At 36.2% G+C, this 21,975-nt stretch overlaps 1 protein-coding gene across 1 annotated transcript in view; it reads left to right on the top strand.

The window, feature by feature from the left end:
* Nucleotides 1–3,526: 3,526 nt before the first annotated feature.
* RBM28 (RNA binding motif protein 28) overlaps nt 3,527–21,975 on the top strand; it is a 182,782-nt gene continuing 164,333 nt past the window's right edge. Inside the window, exon 1 of the mRNA XM_053716329.1 lies at nt 3,527–3,782. Within this exon, the coding sequence (XP_053572304.1) occupies nt 3,596–3,782 (187 nt within the window). The 5' untranslated portion in view covers nt 3,527–3,595. The remainder of the gene's footprint in view (nt 3,783–21,975) is intronic.

Genomic DNA, 21,975 nt, shown 5'->3' with positions numbered 1-21,975 from the left:
GCGCCTGTGAAAGGAGGGGCCAGTGACCTCACTCTAGGCGTAGAGGGGCGTGTCTTCGTGAGCCGTTGCTCACTTTCCCTTTCAGCGTCGTGAGAAGAGGACCTGCAAAGAAGCGTCCCTCCCTCCCCCTTTTATGTGGTAAGTGGTTGTCGCAGCTGTTGCGGGGTGCTAGCCTAAAAAGTGAAATATTATTGTGGGTACCTCCTCAGATATGGGGAGAGGTTTTATCTGGGGCGTGCCTGGCTGAGAGCCAGTGGAAGGCACGTATTTTTGTTTAGGGCAAGCACCTTTAAATGAAGTTTGTGTATTTTAATAAAGTTTTGATCTTTATTTAATTTTAATAAATGCGGGCTGCGGCCTTTTTCACCCATGGTTTGTGTCTGTGTGTTATTTATTTTATTTAATCAGTTAGCAATGCCTAGATGTGTGGTCAGACTACTTGCATCTTCTAACATCTAAACTGGCCAAAATGTGAAACTACTAATGAAGCCAGGAACATTATTTGGAGCTGATTTGAATATATTAAAATAACCCCCTGTGCATAGGGTTGCCAAGTGTCCGGTATTTGACTGGACAGTCCGGTATTTTAAGTTGCTGCCCGGTAATACGATTACAAAAAAAACGGACAAGCCTCTCTAACAAGTTCCGTACCAGAGTCCCACTCCCAACCGGCAGCCCCCATGCTCACAGAAGCACAGCACTTAGTTCCATTGACTTTTGGTTCCGCTGAGTAGTGCGCTGCAGTTTATCCATCTAGGGGCAGAGATAAAGCTGGCTATTGTCAAATTGGAATGCCCGTGAGAGGAGTGAGTGACCGATACGTAAGGTACGTTGTGTCATATTTAGCAGAGGGTGCATGCATCGGTTCGCTAGCACAGTGTAATGAAATACACCTCCTGGCTGAGCTGCCTTTGAGTCAGTCAGCGGCAAAGGAAACCTGAGTAATGCGGGGCTCCGCTTCTCAGTCTGGTGACATGGCAATCATGTGAAGCTGGGAACTTAAGTAGCTCGGCGCTCCACTTCTGAAGTTCTGAGCCTAGTGACAATATGTCAGTCATGCCCGTGCATATACAGTATGTAATATTAATATTGTTACCCCTGAAAATTGCTGATTATTTTACCCCATTCATAAAACCAAATTATATTCAAATCTACATATATTAAAAAGAAAATGAGAAATAAGAAAACTTTTAACACACAGAGATGGGAAAAAGTTAAATAAATAAATAAAAAAATTCTTATGCTAGAGGGGTATATTCCTATATGCCAGTATATGCCTTAAGATCCCAGATTTCATTCATACCATGTGGGGTACCTGTCGCATTAGAGCACACATCAGTTCCATTAAGGCAGATATACCCAAAACCCCTGTCGCTAAACATTTTAAATCGCATGGTGACTTTGCTTTAAATAATGCCTTTCATTTTCAGGCTATTGATTGGGTACCATTTAACAATATAAGAGGTGGTGATAGATAAAATAAATAGAAAAGAAGCACACTGGATATTTGCATTACAGACAGGTACCCCACATAGTATTAATTAAATCTGGGATCTTAAGGCATATACTGGCAAATAGGAATATCCCTCTTTAGCATAAGATTTTTTTTATTTATTTATTTTACTTTTTCCCATATCTGTGTGTTAAAAGTTTTCTTATTTGTCATTTTCTTTTTCCTTTTTCTTTTTAATATATGTAGATTTGAATATAATGTGTTTTTATGAATGGGGTAAAATAATCGGCAATTTTCAGGGGTAACAATATTAATACTACATATATGCATGGGCATTATATACTTACAACTTTGTAACTTCTTGAATCTTGCTGTTAGATGCTTTTTCGTTACAAATGTATGAATGTTTTTTTCTGATATGAAACACTTAGAGTAATATGCATTAGATATAGTATATCTTTTTTGCGTTAAAGCATATAACTCATTCTTTATCTATAGAATAACCACCATTAATATGTATAAATATATACACATATATATTTTTTTATGCTTTTTACTTTTTTCAAAGGTGATTTAAGTGTGTATTTATGATTTCTATAACAATGCAATTCAATATTTAGAATTTTTCTTATTCTGATTTAATATTATTGGTAATTTACTTGATGTGAATTGTTTTCTTCAAAATGGTACTATTTTCACTTTTGTTTGCCCTTTATGGGGTTAATTACACATGTAATGCTATTTAAGGTTGGAAAAGGGAGGTGCTACTTATCCCTGACGAAGTGCCGGTCGGCATGAAATGCGTAGGATGTTCCTAGAGCTGTTTGGTCTCTGTATGAGATTTGCGTTTCACCACAAATAAAGGTGTCTTTTACTGCATATCACCATTTTGGATAGTTCATTTCTTGTTCGCTTATGCAATTGTTTGAGGAGTTTTGGGGCGCTCCTTTTGTGTTAGCGATCCAGCTACGTTGCCTATAGGTTCTCAGAGCCGAGCCTCCTGCAAGGAGTCACGTGACTTTCTACAATCAACCTAGCTGTATTACCGAGTGAAGCGCTTTACTTGGCCTGCACAGCTTTTGGCGTCCTCCGCACACTTCAGTGGAACTCGGATACAGCCTTTTACCTTCTGATATATCGGCATCAGAGACACAGCATGTTGAGCTAACAAGGTACTGTTTTATATTATACCAGTGAACGTGTGGCCTGAAAATACAGATTGCAATGAAGAATTTGCATGCTTTGCATTTTTTGCTATACGCCTAATTTGGGCCACTATTACACTGCTTGTTTAGCATTTGTTGGTTGGTACTCTCACTATCATACCAGACCCGCACAAGGGGTTAAGCGTTTACAATTTCATAGGACCTACAGTTTATCCTGGAACACTAAGTCTATAGCTTACTGAGACAGTGAGAACAGCTTGTGTGTTTTTTCCTATAATGAATATCTGGCCTGTTAAGGGTCCTGAGGAGTGGAGTTTGGAAACGCTGCTTTGTGCACAGAAAGCCCACTCCTGTAAATACAGCCGTATCAGCACTGATTGGATGGGTGCCTGTAGACAGTCAGAAGCAGGTAAAATCATTGGAGTGGGCATTTATAGGGTAAAGAGTATGTGCTGGGTGCATCAGCAGGGACTTAGTGGGTTTCAGACAATTTGCAGGGGACATTTGTCAGGTAAGTTGCTCTTGTTAATCACAGTTATCTAACCTTATGTGCTAGGGACCCTTATGTCACTTTCAAACTGAGTAATGGGGGGGGGGGGGCATGCATTATACCCAGTAACCTGATCCAGAGCTTTAATCACGTATTACTTTTTGTCTGTTTTTATTAGAATTAGAAATTTCTGCTGTATTAATGTTTATAGAATGAATGTGTCATTATTTCTTTCCCTCTCATGCTGTTAGCTGTCACATTGGGATGCATAGTGACACTGTGACATAAAGAGTAACCCTCTCTCACTGCCTAAGTAGTATTTGTAACACAAGGTACTGGCCAGGAACGTCTGTGACCTGCTGCAAGTTCCCGGGTGTAAGACTATGGAGACGCACTTCCGGGTAAAGAACTATTGAGAAGCATTTCCGGGTGAACCAAGATGGCGGCTCCCATAGTGTAGCGTGTATAAGAGTGTAGCGAAACGAGATGCCAGGAAAGTCCGATATGATGGGGGTAAAGCCGGCCGCGGTGCCAGGGAAAGCTAAACCGACCGGAGGCTCCAGTCTCACACTGTTTGTTCGCGGTCTGCCCGCCGAGGCCACCAATGAGCGACTGGAGGAGCTATTTAGCGAGACCGGCCCGGTCAGGCAGTGCTTCGTGGTGCGGGAGAAAGGTGAGATATCAGGGGGGTTCTTGTGGGATTGTGTGACACCGTCATAGTAATGTGTGTGTAACAGTAATGTGTGTCACTGTGATGGTAATGTGTTTGTGTGTATAATGTCACCGTTAATTTGTGTGACGTGTGCCACTGTAATGTGTGTGTATAATAATGTGTCATAGTGTGTGTGATGTGTGTCACTGTAATGGTAATGTGTTTGTGTGTATAATGTCACCGTTAGTGTGTGTGACGTGTGCCACTGTAATGTGTGTGTATAATAATGTGTCATAGTGTGTGTGATGTGTGTCACTGTAATGGTAATGTGTTTGTGTGTATAATGTCACCGTTAGTGTGTGTGACGTGTGCCACTGTAATGTGTGTGTATAATAATGTGTGTGTGACGTGTGCCACTGTAATATGTGTGATGTGTGTCACTGTGATGGTAATGTGTTTGTGTGTATAATGTCACCGTTAGTGTGTGTGACGTGTGCCACTGTAATGTGTGTGTATAATAATGTGTCATAGTGTGTGTGATGTGTGTCACTGTAATGTGTGTGTATAATAGTGTCATAGTGTGTGTGATGTGTGCCACTGTAATGTGTGTGTATAATAGTGTCATAGTGTGTGTGTATAATAATGTGTGTCATAGTGTGTGTGATGTGTGTCACTGTAATGGTAATGTGTTTGTGTGTATAATGTCACCGTTAGTGTGTGTGACGTGTGCCACTGTAATGTGTGTCATAGTGTGTGTGATGTGTCACTGTAATATGTGTGATGTGTGTCACTGTGATGGTAATGTGTTTGTGTGTATAATGTCACCGTTAATTTGTGTGACGTGTGCCACTGTAATGTGTGTGTATAATAATGTGTGTCATAGTGTGTGTGTGTGTGATGTGTGTCACTGTAATGGTAATGTGTTTGTGTGTATAATGTCACCGTTATAGTGTGTGTGTGTGTATAATGTGTGTCATAGTGTTTGTGTGATGTGTCACTGTAATGTGTTTGTGTGTATAATGTCACCATTATAGTGTGTGTATAATAATGTGTCACTGTAATGGTAATGTGTTTGTATGTATAATGTCACCATTATAGTGTGTGTATAATAATGTGTGTCACTGTGATGGTAATGTGTTTGTGTGTATAATGTCACCGTTAGTGTGTGTGACGTGTGCCACTGTAATGTGTGTGTGAAGTGTGCCACTGTAATGTGTGTGTATAATAATGTGTGTCATAGTGTGTGTGATGTGTGTCACTGTAATGTGTGTGTATAATAATGTGTGTCATAGTGTGTGTGATGTGTGTCACTGTAATGTGTGTGTATAATAATGTGTGTCATAGTGTGTGTGATGTGTGTCACTGTAATGGTAATGTGTTTGTGTGTATAATGTCACCGTTATAGTGTGTGTATAATAATGTGTCACTGTAATGGTAATGTGTTTGTGTGTATAATGTCACCGTTATAGTGTGTGTATAATAATGTGTGTCACTGTAATGGTAATGTGTTTGTGTGTGTGTATAATGTCACTGTTATAGTGTGTGTAGAATAATGTGTCACTGTAATGGTAATGTGTTTGTATGTATAATGTCACCATTATAGTGTGTGTATAATAATGTGTGTCACTGTGATGGTAATGTGTTTGTGTGTATAATGTCACCGTTAGTGTGTGTGACGTGTGCCACTGTAATGTGTGTGTGAAGTGTGCCACTGTAATGTGTGTGTATAATAATGTGTGTCAGTGTGTGTCACTGTAATGTGTGTGTATAATAATGTGTGTCAGTGTGTGTCACTGTAATGGTAATGTGTTTGTGTGTATAATGTCACCGTTATAGTGTGTGTGTATAATGTGTGTCATAGTGTTTGTGTGATGTGTGTCACTGTAATGTGTTTGTGTGTATAATGTCACCATTATAGTGTGTGTATAATAATGTGTGTCACTGTAATGGTAATGTGTGTGTATAATGTCACCGTTATAGTGTGTGAAGTGTGCCACTATAATGTGTGTCATAGTGTGTGTGTGTGTGATGTGTGTCACTTTAATGGTAATGTGTTTGTGTGTATAATGTCACTGTTATATTGTGTGTATAATGTGTGTCACTGTAATGGTAATGTGTTTGTGTGTATTATGTCACCGTTATAGTGTGTGACGTGTGCCACTGTAATGTGTGTGTATAATAATGTGTGTCATAGTGTGTGTGATGTGTGTCACTTTAATGGTAATGTGTGTGTGTATAATAATGTGTGTCACTGTAATGGTAATGTGTTTGTGTGTATAATGTCACCGTTAATGTGTGTGACGTGTGCCACTGTAATGTGTGTGTATAATAATGTATCATAGTGTGTGTGATGTGTGTCACTGTAATGGTAATGTGTTTGTGTGTATAATGTCACCATTATAGTGTGTGTGTCATAGTGTTTGTGTGATGTGTGTCACTGTAATGTGTTTGTATATATAATGTCACCATTATAGTGTGTATATAATAATGTGCGTCACTGTAATGGTAATGTGTTTGTATGTATAATGTCACCATTATAGTGTGTGTATAATAATGTGTGTCACTGTAATGGTAATGTGTGTATAATGTCACCGTTATAGTGTGTGTATAATAATGTGTGTCATAGTGTGTGATGTGTGTCACTTTAATGGTAATGTGTTTGTGTGTATAATGTCACTGTTATATTGTGTGTATAATGTGTGTCACTGTGATGGTAATGTGTTTGTGTGTATAATGTCACTGTTATAGTGTGTGACGTGTGCCACTGTAATGTGTGTGTATAATAATGTGTCATAGTGTGTGTGATGTGTGTCACTGTAATGTGTGTGTATAATAGTGTCATAGTGTGTGTGATGTGTGCCACTGTAATGTGTGTGTATAATAGTGTCATAGTGTGTGTGTATAATAATGTGTGTCATAGTGTGTGTGATGTGTGTCACTGTAATGGTAATGTGTTTGTGTGTATAATGTCACCGTTAGTGTGTGTGACGTGTGCCACTGTAATGTGTGTCATAGTGTGTGTGATGTGTCACTGTAATATGTGTGATGTGTGTCACTGTGATGGTAATGTGTTTGTGTGTATAATGTCACCGTTAATTTGTGTGACGTGTGCCACTGTAATGTGTGTGTATAATAATGTGTGTCATAGTGTGTGTGATGTGTGTCACTGTAATGGTAATGTGTTTGTGTGTATAATGTCACCGTTATAGTGTGTGTGTGTATAATGTGTGTCATAGTGTTTGTGTGATGTGTCACTGTAATGTGTTTGTGTGTATAATGTCACCATTATAGTGTGTGTATAATAATGTGTCACTGTAATGGTAATGTGTTTGTATGTATAATGTCACCATTATAGTGTGTGTATAATAATGTGTGTCACTGTGATGGTAATGTGTTTGTGTGTATAATGTCACCGTTAATTTGTGTGACGTGTGCCACTGTAATGTGTGTGTATAATAATGTGTCATAGTGTGTGTGATGTGTGTGTATAATAATGTGTGTCATAGTGTGTGTGATGTGTGTCACTGTAATGTGTGTGTATAATAATGTGTGTCATAGTGTGTGTGATGTGTGTCACTGTAATGTGTGTGTATAATAATGTGTGTCATAGTGTGTGTGATGTGTGTCACTGTAATGGTAATGTGTTTGTGTGTATAATGTCACCGTTATAGTGTGTGTATAATAATGTGTCACTGTAATGGTAATGTGTTTGTGTGTATAATGTCACCGTTATAGTGTGTGTATAATAATGTGTGTCACTGTAATGGTAATGTGTTTGTGTGTGTGTATAATGTCACTGTTATAGTGTGTGTAGAATAATGTGTCACTGTAATGGTAATGTGTTTGTATGTATAATGTCACCATTATAGTGTGTGTATAATAATGTGTGTCACTGTGATGGTAATGTGTTTGTGTGTATAATGTCACCGTTAGTGTGTGTGACGTGTGCCACTGTAATGTGTGTGTGAAGTGTGCCACTGTAATGTGTGTGTATAATAATGTGTGTCAGTGTGTGTCACTGTAATGTGTGTGTATAATAATGTGTGTCAGTGTGTGTCACTGTAATGGTAATGTGTTTGTGTGTATAATGTCACCGTTATAGTGTGTGTGTATAATGTGTGTCATAGTGTTTGTGTGATGTGTGTCACTGTAATGTGTTTGTGTGTATAATGTCACCATTATAGTGTGTGTATAATAATGTGTGTCACTGTAATGGTAATGTGTGTGTATAATGTCACCGTTATAGTGTGTGAAGTGTGCCACTATAATGTGTGTCATAGTGTGTGTGTGTGTGATGTGTGTCACTTTAATGGTAATGTGTTTGTGTGTATAATGTCACTGTTATATTGTGTGTATGTGTGTCACTGTAATGGTAATGTGTTTGTGTGTATTATGTCACCGTTATAGTGTGTGACGTGTGCCACTGTAATGTGTGTGTATAATAATGTGTGTCATAGTGTGTGTGATGTGTGTCACTTTAATGGTAATGTGTGTGTGTATAATAATGTGTGTCACTGTAATGGTAATGTGTTTGTGTGTATAATGTCACCGTTAATGTGTGTGACGTGTGCCACTGTAATGTGTGTGTATAATAATGTATCATAGTGTGTGTGATGTGTGTCACTGTAATGGTAATGTGTTTGTGTGTATAATGTCACCATTATAGTGTGTGTGTCATAGTGTTTGTGTGATGTGTGTCACTGTAATGTGTTTGTATATATAATGTCACCATTATAGTGTGTATATAATAATGTGCGTCACTGTAATGGTAATGTGTTTGTATGTATAATGTCACCATTATAGTGTGTGTATAATAATGTGTGTCACTGTAATGGTAATGTGTGTATAATGTCACCGTTATAGTGTGTGTGTATAATGTGTGATGTGTGTCACTGTAATGTGTTTGTGTGTATAATGTCACCATTATAGTGTGTGTATAATAATGTGTGTCACTGTGATGGTAATGTGTTTGTGTGTATAATGTCACCGTTAGTGTGTGTAACAAATGTGTGTCACTGTGATGGTAATGTGTTTGTGTGTATAATGTCACCGTTATAGTGTGTGACGTGTGTGTATAATAATGTGTGTGATGTGTGCCACTGTAATGTGTGTGTGTATAATAATGTGTGTCATAGTGTGTGTGTGTGATGTGTGTCACTGTAATGGTAATGTGTGTGTGTATAATGTGTGTCATAGTGTTTGTGTGATGTGTGTCACTGTAATGTGTTTGTGTGTATAATGTCACCATTATAGTGTGTGTATAATAATGTGTGTCACTGTAATGGTAATGTGTGTGTATAATGTCACCGTTATAGTGTGTGAAGTGTGCCACTATAATGTGTGTCATAGTGTGTGTGTGATGTGTGTCACTTTAATGGTAATGTGTTTGTGTGTATAATGTCACTGTTATAGTGTGTGACGTGTGCCACTGTAATGTGTGTGTATAATAATGTGTGTCATAGTGTGTGTGATGTGTGTCACTGTAATTTGTGTGTATAATAATGTGTGTCATAGTGTGTGTGATGTGTGTCACTGTAATTTGTGTGTATAATAATGTGTGTCATAGTGTGTGTGATGTGTGTCACTGTAATGGTAATGTGTTTGTGTGTATAATGTGTGTCATAGTGTTTGTGTGATGTGTGTCACTGTAATGTGTTTGTGTGTATAATGTCACCATTATAGTGTGTGTATAATAATGTGTGTCACTGTAATGGTAATGTGTGTGTATAATGTCACCGTTACAGTGTGTGAAGTGTGCCACTATAATGTGTGTCATAGTGTGTGTGTGTGTGTGATGTGTGCCACTGTAATGTGTGTGTATAATAATGTGTGTCATAGTGTGTGTGATGTGTGTCACTTTAATGGTAATGTGTTTGTGTGTATAATGTCACCGTTATAGTGTGTGACGTGTGCCACTGTAATGTGTGTCACTGTAATGGTAATGTGTTTGTGTGTATAATGTCACTGTTATAGTGTGTGTATAATAATGTGTCACTGTAATGGTAATGTGTTTGTGTGTATAATGTCACCGTTATAGTGTGTGTGTGTATAATGTGTGTCATAGTGTTTGTGTGATGTGTGTCACTGTAATGTGTTTGTGTGTATAATGTCACCGTTATAGTGTGTGTATAATAATGTGTCACTGTAATGGTAGTGTGTGTGTGTATAATGTCACCGTTATAGTGTGTGTATAATAATGTGTCACTGTAATGGTAATGTGTGTGTGTGTATAATGTCACCGTTATAGTGTGTGTATAATAATGTGTCACTGTAATGGTAGTGTGTGTGTGTGTGTATAATGTCACCGTTATAGTGTGTGTATAATAATGTGTCACTGTAATGGTAATGTGTGTGTATAATGTCACCGTTATAGTGTGTGTATAATAATGTGTCACTGTAATGGTAATGTGTGTGTGTGTGTATAATGTCACCGTTATAGTGTGTGTATAATAATGTGTCACTGTAATGGTAATGTGTGTGTGTGTGTGTATAATGTCACCGTTATAGTGTGTGTATAATAATGTGTGTCATAGTGTGTGATGTGTGTCACTTTAATGGTAATGTGTTTGTGTGTATAATGTCACCGTTATAGTGTGTGTATAATAATGTGTGTCACTGTAATGGTAATGTGTTTGTGTGTATAATGTCACCGTTATAGTGTGTGTATAATAATGTGTGTCACTGTAATGGTAATGTGTTTGTGTGTATAATGTCACCGTTATAGTGTGTGTATAATAATGTGTGTCACTGTAATGGTAATGTGTTTGTGTGTATAATGTCACCGTTATAGTGTGTGTATAATAATGTGTGTCACTGTAATGGTAATGTGTGTGTATAATGTCACCGTTATAGTGTGTGTATAATAATGTGTCACTGTAATGGTAATGTGTGTGTGTATAATGTCACCGTTATAGTGTGTGTATAATAATGTGTGTCACTGTAATGGTAATGTGTTTGTGTGTATAATGTCACCGTTATAGTGTGTGAAGTGTGCCACTGTAATGTGTGTGTATAATAATGTGTGTGATGTGTGTCACTGTAATGGTAATGTGTTTGTGTCTGTGATGTGTGTCACTGTAATGTTTATGTGTTTGTGTGTATAATGTCACCGTTATAGTGTGTGTGAGATGCGTGTCACTGTAATGTGTGTGTATAATATGGTAATGTGTTATAGTGTGTGTGTAATGTGTTTTTAATAATGTGTGTCACTGTGATAGTAATGTGTGTGTAACAGTAATGTGTGTAGCTGTACTGGTAATGTGTTTATGTGTATAATAGTGTGTGTGCATAATAATGTTTCTCACCATTATTAGTGTGTGTGTGTGATGTGTGCCACTGTAATCGTAATGTGTTATAGTGTGTATGTCCCCGTGATAGTAATGTGTGTGTGTAACAGTAATGTGTGCAACTATAATAGTGATGTGTGTGTATAATAATGTGTCTTACTGTTATAGTGTGTGTGATGTGTGGCACTGTAATAGTAATGTGTGTTTGTCACCGTGATAGTGCGCATGTGTGTCGCCGTAATGTGTTATAGTGTGTGTGTAATGTATTTTTAATAATGTGTGTAACAGTAATGTGTGAGCAAAAAAATGAATAGCAGCACTCCAATAGAGTTATCTTCAAACTTTTATTGCATATCCAGGAGTACAAAAAGACAGCAACGTTTCGGACTACATGTCCTTCATCATGCCATACATACATCACTTCCTCCACCTCCTTATATACCCCTTAGGACACACCCACACAAAATATATTTAACTCTTTCCAAACTCCTAATACTGTTATTACTTCTGCATATGTGGGTATCCTAATTATTAAACATCAAAATTACTAAACTAATTACCAATTCACCTATATAAAACATAAAAAGGTGAAAAATACACAGAATTTTTGAAGGCATCAACAATATTTAGAAAATATTAAATTTAAAGAAAAAAAGCCATACTTAATTATGTTAATTTCAATTGCAGTTTTCTTATATCATTACTTTTTTTCTGGCCCAGCATGGGGTGAGCCAACTTAGATTCCAAATTTTGGAACATGTTCCCCCTGGTAGACGAGGGGGGGATAGGGAACAACATCTGAAACAGAGAGAGGCATTTTGGATTTTTACTTTGAATTCATTAGATCCATTTGGTATGAATAAGGATTATGATTTGTCTGTTTTTCTTTAAAATTTGTAACTTTGTGAATTTGTAATTAACTAATCTCTATCTTTGTCTCTCTTTTCTTGTATGATTAGTGTTGTATATGAAGTTAGATGTCACCCAGACCTTGAGAATGTGTGGTGATGTTATGGAAAAAAAAAAAAAAAAAAAAAAAAAACTGCAATTGAAATTAACATAATTAAGTATGGCTTTTTTTCTTTAAATTGAATATTTTCTAAATATTGTTGATGCCTTCAAAAATTCTGTGTATTTTCCACCTTTTTATGTTTTATATAGGTGAATTGGTAATTAGTTTAGTAATTTTGATGTTTAATAATTAGGATACCCACATATGCAGAAGTAATAACAGTATTAGGAGTTTGGAAAGAGTTAAATATATTTTGTGTGGGTGTGTCCTAAGGGGTATATAAGGAGGTGGAGGAAGTGATGTATGTATGGCATGATGAAGGACATGTAGTCCGAAACGTTGCTGTCTTTTTGTACTCCTGGATATGCAATAAAAGTTTGAAGATAACTCTATTGGAGTGCTGCTATTCATTTTTTGCTCTGGAATTTGTTTGCTGGGCTGTGCAGTGCCTATCTATAGCGTGCACCCATCTAATAACAGTGTGAGCTGGACTTTTATGATTGATTGTAACAGTAATGTGTGTCACTGTAATGGTAATTTGTGTATAATAATGTGTGTCACTGTTATAGTGTGTGTGTGTGTAATGTGTGCAACTACAATAGTAATGTGTGTGTGTAATAATGTGTCACCGTTATAGCGTGTGTAACTGTAATAGTAATGTGTGTGTGTAATAATGTGTCACCGTTATAGCGTGTGTAACTGTAATAGTAATGTGTGTGTGTGTGTGTGTGTATAATAATGTGTCACCGTTATAGCGTGTGTAACTGTAATAGTAATGTGTGTGTGTAATAATGTGTAATAGTAATGTGTGTGTGTGTATAATAATGTGTCACTGTTATAGCGTGTGTAACTGTAATAGTAATGTGTGTGTATAATAATGTGTCACCGTTATAGCGTGTGTAACTGTAATAGTAATGTGTGTGTAATAATGTGTAACTGTAATAGTAATGTGTGTGTATAATAATGTCACCGTTATAGCGTGTGTAACTGTAATAGTAATGTGTGTGTATAATAATGTGTCACCGTTATAGCGTGTGTAACTGTAATAGTAATGTGTGTGTGTGTGTGTATAATAATGTGTCACCGTTATAGCGTGTGTAACTGTAATAGTAATGTGTGTGTGTGTGTATAATAATGTGTCACCGTTATAGCGTGTGTAACTGTAATAGTAATGTGTGTGTGTGTGTGTATAATAATGTGTCACCGTTATAGCGTGTGTAACTGTAATAGTAATGTGTGTGTGTGTATAATAATGTGTCACCGTTATAGCGTGTGTAACTGTAATAGTAATGTGTGTGTGTATAATAATGTGTCACCGTTATAGCGTGTGTAACTGTAATAGTAGTGTGTGTGTATAATAATGTGTCACCGTTATAGCGTGTGTAACTGTAATAGTAGTGTGTGTGTGTGTAATAATGTGTCACTGTTACAGCGTGTGTAACTGTAATAGTAATGTGTGTGTGTATAATAATGTTGTCACCGTTATAGCGTGTGTAACTGTAATAGTAATATGTGTGTGTGTGTGTGTGTAATAATGTGTCACCATTACAGCGTGTGTAACTGTAATAGTAATGTGTGTGTATAATAATGTGTCACCGTTATAGCGTGTGTAACTGTAATAGTAATGTGTGTGTATAATAATGTGTCACCGTTATAGTGTGTGTGTAATGTGTGCAACTGTAATAATGTGTGTGTATAATAATGTGTCACCGTTATAGCGTGTGTAACTGTAATAGTAATGTGTGTGTGTATAATAATGTGTCACCGTTATAGTGTGTGTAACTGTAATAGTAATGTGTGTGTGTGTGTATAATAATGTGTCACCGTTATAGCGTGTGTAACTGTAATAGTAGTGTGTGTGTGTATAATAATGTGTCACCGTTATAGCGTGTGTAACTGTAATAGTAATGTGTGTGTATAATAATGTGTCGCCGTTATAGCGTGTGTAACTGTAATAGTAATGTGTGTGTATAATAATGTGTCGCCGTTATAGCGTGTGTAACTGTAATAGTAATGTGTGTGTGTATAATAATGTGTCGCCGTTATAGTGTGTGTAACTGTAATAGTAATGTGTGTGTGTGTGTATAATAATGTGTCACCGTTATAGCGTGTGTAACTGTAATAGTAATGTGTGTGTATAATAATGTGTCACCGTTATAGCGTGTGTAACTGTAATAGTAATGTGTGTGTGTATAATAATGTGTCACCGTTATAGCGTGTGTAACTGTAATAGTAATGTGTGTGTGTATAATAATGTGTCACCGTTATAGCGTGTGTAACTGTAATAGTAATGTGTGTGTATAATAATGTCACCTTTATAGCGTGTGTAACTGTAATAGTAATGTGTGTGTATAATAATGTGTCGCCGTTATAGCGTGTGTAACTGTAATAGTAATGTGTGTGTGTGTGTGTATAATAATGTGTCACCGTTATAGCGTGTGTAACTGTAATAGTAATGTGTGTGTATAATAATGTCACCTTTATAGCGTGTGTAACTGTAATAGTAATGTGTGTGTATAATAATGTGTCGCCGTTATAGCGTGTGTAACTGTAATAGTAATGTGTGTGTGTGTGTATAATAATGTGTCGCCGTTATAGCGTTATATCTCGCAGCTTAGGAAATAAATTACCTGAACTCATTTCAATAATGACTAGGGACAACTTGGATTTAGTAGCTATAACAGAAACATGGTACAATGATTTGCATGACTGGGACATAGTCATACCTGGATACAGGTTATTTAAAAAGAACAGAGTAGGAAAGAAAGGTGGAGGAGTTGCTTTGTATGTAAATGAAAATATAAAGGTTACTGAAATTGTAGGAACAAATGATGAGGTGGAAAGTATTTGGGTGACTTTGGAAATTGGAGATAAAAATGTTTTTAGAATAGGGGTTGTATATAGGCCTCCATTGCAGGATGAAAAACTGGACAATCTGTTATTAGATGAAATAACCAAAATGACCATGAAGGGTAAGGTTATAGTACTGGGGGACTTTAATTTGCCAGATATAGACTGGAAGATTCCTACTGCCAGATCGGCTAGAAGCAGGTATATTCTTGAATCTCTGCTAGGGGAATCACTTGAACAATTAGTCAAGGAACCAACTCGTAAGGAAGCTATATTAGATCTAATACTTACAAACAGTGATACAGTTTCAGATGTGTCTGTAGGTGAGAACTTAGGATCCAGTGATCATCAATCTGTTTGGTTTAGTATTCATGTTCAGGAACTGTCCACCCAGACTAAAACAAAAGTTTTAGACTTTAGGACTGCAGATTTTTCATTAATGGGAGAATACCTAAAAAACTATTTAAAAGGGAAAACTCTTATTACAGGGGTTCAAGAACAGTGGGAATTTGTGAAAGGTGCCATTTTAGATGCAACCGCACACTGTATTAGACATGTCTGTAAAAGTAAAAGAAAGCGGAAACCAATTTGGTTTTCCAAAGAAGTAGCACATGCTGTAAAGACAAAAAAGATAGCTTATAAAAATTACAGACACACACAAGCAGATGATGATATGAAAATATGGAGACTCCAACAAAAAAAGACTAAGCAGTTAATTAGGAAGGTTAAAGCTCATGCAGAAGAGAAGATAGCACAGTCAGTAAAACATGGGGACAAAACATTCTTTAGATATATCAGTGAAAGAAGAAAAAATAAGGTAGGAATAGTAAAATTGAAATCAGTTGATGGTAGAATAATAGGAGATAAGCAGATTGCAGACTGTCTCAATGATTACTTCTGTTCTGTTTTCACTAAAGATTGTGAAGATACAATGTCTACATTAAGGGATGCAACGCAAAATAGAAACAAGCTTAACAGTAATCTTTTTACAGAGGATGAGGTTTTGTTAGCATTATCAAAAATAAATGTTACAAAGGCAGTGGGTCCTGATAATATTCATCCAAGGGTTTTAAAAGAACTTCGATCAGTGCTAACTGTCCCATTAACTGATCTGTTTAATCAGTCACTATTAACAGGAGCTGTCCCAGATGATTGGAGAATAGCAAATGTAATACCCCTTCATAAAAAGGGCAGTAGAGAAGAATCTGGCAACTACAGGCCAGTTAGTTTAACTTCAGTAGTAGGGAAATTAATGGAAAGCCTCTTAAAAGAAAGAATTATGACTTGCATAAAGACAAACAATTTAGAGGACCAAAATCAGCATGGTTTTACTTCAGGGAGATCATGTCAGACTAATCTAATTGACTTCTTTGATTATGTAACAAAAGTATTAGACAAGGGAGGAGCAGTTGATGTAGCATATCTAGATTTCAGCAAAGCATTTGACACCGTCCCACACAATAAACTTATTCACAAACTATATCTCCTTGGTCTAGATTCAAAAATTGTGAACTGGGTGGAATGCTGGCTTAAGGACAGAAAACAAAGTGTCTTAGTAAATGGAGTTCATTCAGCAGAGGGGGGCTGTTACTAGTGGTGTTCCTCAGGGGTCAGTTCTGGGGCCTGTTTTGTTTAACATATTTATCTGCGATATCAGCAAAGGGCTACAGGGGAAAGTATGTCTCTTTGCAGATGATACAAAAATTTGCAACAGAGTGGATGTTCCGGGGGGGTAGACAAAATGAGAAGTGATATACAACAATTGGAGGATTGGACAAACGACTGGGATCTAAAGTTTAACACAGCAAAGTGTAAAATAATGCATTTAGGGAAGAAAAATCCAAATGTTAATTACAGACTCAATGACACTTTACTGACTGTTACAGACGAGGAACAGGACTTGGTAATTATTATTTCAGATGATTTAAAACTTAGTAAACAATGTAGTAATGCAGCGAGTAAGGCTAGCAGAATGCTTGGATGTATTGGTAGAGGTATTTGCAGCAGAAATAGTAAGGTTCTTATGCCACTTTATAGATCATTAGTTAGGCCTCATCTTGAGTATTGTGTGCAGTTCTGGAGACCATATCTTCAGAAGGATATTAACAAACTTGAATCTGTGCAAAGGAGGGCTACCAAAATGGTACATGGTCTAAAAAATAAAACTTACCAGGATAGGCTCAATGACCTAAATATGTATAGCTTAGAGGAGAGAAGGGAAAGAGGTGATATGATAGCAACTTTCAAGTACATTAAAGGGTTTAGTAAAACTGAGGCTGTGGGTATTTTACATAAAATGGAAAATTCAAGAACAAGGGGTCATGAGCTCAAGCTAAAGGGTAGTAGATTCAGAAGTAATTTGAGGAAGCACTTCTTTACAGAAAGAGTGATTGATTTATGGAATAAACTTCCTCAAGAGGTAGTAGCAACAAACACTGTGGGGGACTTTAAAAATGCATGGGACAAGCATAGGGCTATCCTACGAACTAGATAAGTTTATACTGTAAGGTCGGGCAGACTTGCTGGGCCTATGGCTCTTATCTGCCGTCAATATCTATGTTTCTATGTTTCTATAGCGTGTGTAACTGTAATAGTAATGTGTGTGTAATAATGTGTCACCGTTATAGCGTGTGTAACTGTAATAGTAATGTGTGTGTGTGTGTATAATAATGTGTCGCCGTTATAGCGTGTGTAACTGTAATATTAATGTGTGTGTGTGTGTAATAATGTCACCGTTACAGCGTGTGTAACTGTAATAGTAATGTGTGTGTGTGTATAATAATGTGTCACCGTTATAGCGTGTGTAACTGTAATAGTAATGTGTGTGTATAATAATGTGTCACCGTTATAGCGTGTGTAACTGTAATAGTAATGTGTGTGTATAATAATGTGTCACCGTTATAGCGTGTGTAACTGTAATAGTAATGTGTGTGTGTGTATAATAATGTCACCGTTATAGCGTGTGTAACTGTAATGTATGTGTGTGTGTATAATAATGTGTCACCGTTATAGTGTGTGTAACTGTAATAGTAATGTGTGTGTGTATAATAATGTCACCGTTATAGCGTGTGTAACTGTAATAGTAATGTGTGTGTATAATAATGTGTCACCGTTATAACGTGTGTAACTGTAATAGTAATGTGTGTGTGTAATAATGTGTCACCGTTATAGCGTGTGTAATAGTAATGTGTGTGTATATAATAATGTGTCACTGTTATAGCGTGTGTGTATAATAATGTCACCGTTATAGCGTGTGTAACTGTAATAGTAATGTGTGTGTATAATAATGTCAACGTTATAGCGTGTGTAACTGTAATAGTAATGTGTGTGTATAATAATGTGTCACCGTTATAGCGTGTGTAACTGTAATAGTAATGTGTGTGTGTATAATAATGTGTCACCGTTATAGTGTGTGTATAATAATGTGTCACCGTTATAACGTGTGTAACTGTAATAGTAATGTGTGTGTGTAATAATGTGTCACCGTTATAGCGTGTGTAATAGTAATGTGTGTGTGTGTATATAATAATGTGTCACTGTTATAGCGTGTGTGTATAATAATGTCACCGTTATAGCGTGTGTAACTGTAATAGTAATGTGTGTGTATAATAATGTCAACGTTATAGCGTGTGTAACTGTAATAGTAATGTGTGTGTATAATAATGTGTCACCGTTATAGCGTGTGTAACTGTAATAGTAATGTGTGTGTGTGTATAATAATGTGTCACCGTTATAGCGTGTGTAACTGTAATAGTAATGTGTGTGTATAATAATGTGTCACCGTTATAGCGTGTGTAACTGTAATAGTAATGTGTGTGTGTGTGTATAATAATGTGTAACTGTAATAGTAGTGTGTGTGTGTATAATAATGTGTCACCGTTATAGCGTGTGTAACTGTAATAGTAATGTGTGTGTATAATAATGTGTCACCGTTATAGCGTGTGTAACTGTAATAGTAATGTGTGTGTGTAATAATGTGTCACCGTTACAGCGTGTGTAACTGTAATAGTAATGTGTGTGTGTGTATAATAATGTCACCGTTATAGCGTGTGTAACTGTAATAGTAATGTGTGTGTATAATAATGTGTCACCGTTAGTGTGTGTGTAATGTGTGCAACTGTAATGTGTGTGTGTAATAATGTGTCACCGTTACAGCGTGTGTAACTGTAATAGTAATGTGTGTGTATAATAATGTGTCACCGTTATAGCGTGTGTAACTGTAATAGTAATGTGTGTGTGTATAATAATGTGTCACCGTTATAACGTGTGTGTGTGTAATAATGTGTCACCGTTATAGCGTGTGTAATAGTAATGTGTGTGTGTATATAATAATGTGTCACTGTTATAGCGTGTGTGTATAATAATGTCACCGTTATAGCGTGTGTAACTGTAATAGTAATGTGTGTGTATAATAATGTGTCACCGTTATAGCGTGTGTAACTGTAATAGTAATGTGTGTGTGTAATAATGTGTCACCGTTACAGCGTGTGTAACTGTAATAGTAATGTGTGTGTGTGTATAATAATGTTGTCACCGTTATAGCGTGTGTAACTGTAATAGTAATGTGTGTGTATAATAATGTGTCACCGTTATAGTGTGTGTGTAATGTGTGCAACTGTAATAATGTGTGTGTATAATAATGTGTCACCGTTATAGCGTGTGTAACTGTAATAGTAATGTGTGTGTGTGTATAATAATGTGTCACCGTTATAGCGTGTGTAACTGTAATAGTAATGTGTGTGTATAATAATGTGTCACCGTTATAGCGTGTGTAACTGTAATAGTAATGTGTGTGTATAATAATGTGTCGCCGTTATAGCGTGTGTAACTGTAATAGTAATGTGTTTGTGTATAATAATGTGTCGCCGTTATAGCGTGTGTAACTGTAATAGTAATGTGTGTGTGTATAATAATGTGTCGCCGTTATAGCGTGTGTAACTGTAATAGTAATGTGTTTGTGTATAATAATGTGTCACCGTTATAGCGTGTGTAACTGTAATAGTAATGTGTGTGTATAATAATGTGTCACCGTTATAGCGTGTGTAACTGTAATAGTAATGTGTGTGTGTATAATAATGTGTCACCGTTATAGCGTGTGTAACTGTAATAGTAATGTGTCACCGTTATAGCGTGTGTAACTGTAATAGTAATGTGTGTGTATAATAATGTCACCGTTACAGCGTGTGTAACTGTAATAGTAATGTGTGTGTGTGTATAATAATGTGTCACCGTTATAGCGTGTGTAACTGTAATAGTAATGTGTGTGTATAATAATGTGTGTTTGTGTATAATAATGTGTCACCGTTATAGCGTGTGTAACTGTAATAGTAATGTGTGTGTGTGTATAATAATATGTCACCGTTATAGCGTGTGTAACTGTAATAGTAATGTGTGTGTGTGTGTATAATAATGTGTCGCCGTTATAGCATGTGTAATAGTAATGTGTGTGTGTATAATAATGTGTCACCGTTATAGCGTGTGTAACTGTAATAGTAATGTGTGTGTGTGTATAATAATGTGTCACCGTTATAGCGTGTGTAACTGTAATAGTAATGTGTGTGTGTATAATAATGTGTCACCGTTATAGCGTGTGTAACTGTAATAGTAATGTGTGTGTATAATAATGTGTCACCGTTATAGCGTGTGCCACTGTAATAGTAATGTGTGTAATGTCTTTGTATAAAAATGTTTGTCACTGTTATAGTGTGTGTGTGAGATTTGTGCCACTGTAATAGTAGTGTGTGTAATAATGTGTCACATTAAGTGTTTGTGTGTGAAAAAGTGTCCCCACAATGTGTAACAGTGTGTGTGTGTGAGAGAGAGAGAGTGCATCGCCATAATGCCACTTTAATAGTATGTGTGTGACACTGTAGCATTGTGTGTGTGTGTGGAACCGTGATATGTGAGTAATACTGTGTTGTCACCGTAATAGTATGTGAGTAATACTGTGTGTGTGTGTAATATAGTGTGTGTGTGTATAATAATGTGTATAGCGTGTGTAACTGTAATAGTAATGTGTGTGTAATAGTGTGTCACCGTTATAGCGTGTGTAACTGTAATAGTAATGTGTGTGTGTATAATAATGTGTCACCGTTATAGCGTGTGTGTAATGTGTGCAACTGTAATAATGTGTGTGTATAATAATGTGTCACCGTTATAGTGTGTGTGTGTGTATAATAATGTATAACCCAAGGCGCCTACCCTAAGGAGGCTAGGTGTATGAAAATGTGGAATCTAATTATGATTTAAACTCCAGTGTGGTCTAAAAATTTTTTAATACATAAATAAAAATGTTTTGCAGATAAAACAAATATACATACAATACTTCAAGTAAATATACAATGCTTCATGGATCCATGATAAATAACAGATAGAATAAAATCGAAGTCGAATAAGATAAAACAATAAAATATAGAGGTAATACAATAGTGCTTGAGCAATAATATACAATACTATATTATACAATAGCAGCGAAAGAAATGATTGCGGACAATCTTGTTGTGAATTCTCTGATGGAATTCTAAGATGAATTAAATGTGAGGAGAAAAAAGTTAAAAATGTGTGAAAAAAACTCCTCAAAATAAAGTGTGTGGGTGAAAAGAACTTCAAACTGTGATCCAAAAAAATCCAAAATTTTTTTTTATAATCCTAAAAAATATAATCCAAAAAAAAATATATATATATATATATATATTCCACAAAAGTGTAGTCTGATCCAAAATCGATACAAATGTTGAAAATAAGAGTGTCAGCAATGTCTCAATAGAAATTGGTGTATAAAAATTGGTGTATAAAAAGATATAATGTCAGTGTTCCATTATTCCTAAAGATCCTTATCCTCAAAAAAAGGTCTTCAATCCAATAAAAAATGAGTGCAAAAAAATAAAAAATGAATACAAAAACAAAAATAAAAAAATGAAAAACAGGGAACAATAACCTGTGGAGAGAGAAGAAAAAAATATAGTGTAGATTGTCCTAAATGTTCAGCAAATAATGAAATAAGGCTTACCAGTTCTGGTCAACGCGTTTCGGCCCGTGCTAGGCCTTTCTCAAGACTTTTTTCTTC

The sequence above is a fragment of the Bombina bombina genome, chromosome 6 (assembly GCF_027579735.1).
Source record: "Bombina bombina isolate aBomBom1 chromosome 6, aBomBom1.pri, whole genome shotgun sequence".
Lineage (NCBI taxonomy): Eukaryota > Metazoa > Chordata > Amphibia > Anura > Bombinatoridae > Bombina > Bombina bombina.
The sequence above is the reverse complement of the archived record's forward strand: the minus strand, read 5'-3'. Positions and strand labels throughout refer to the sequence as shown.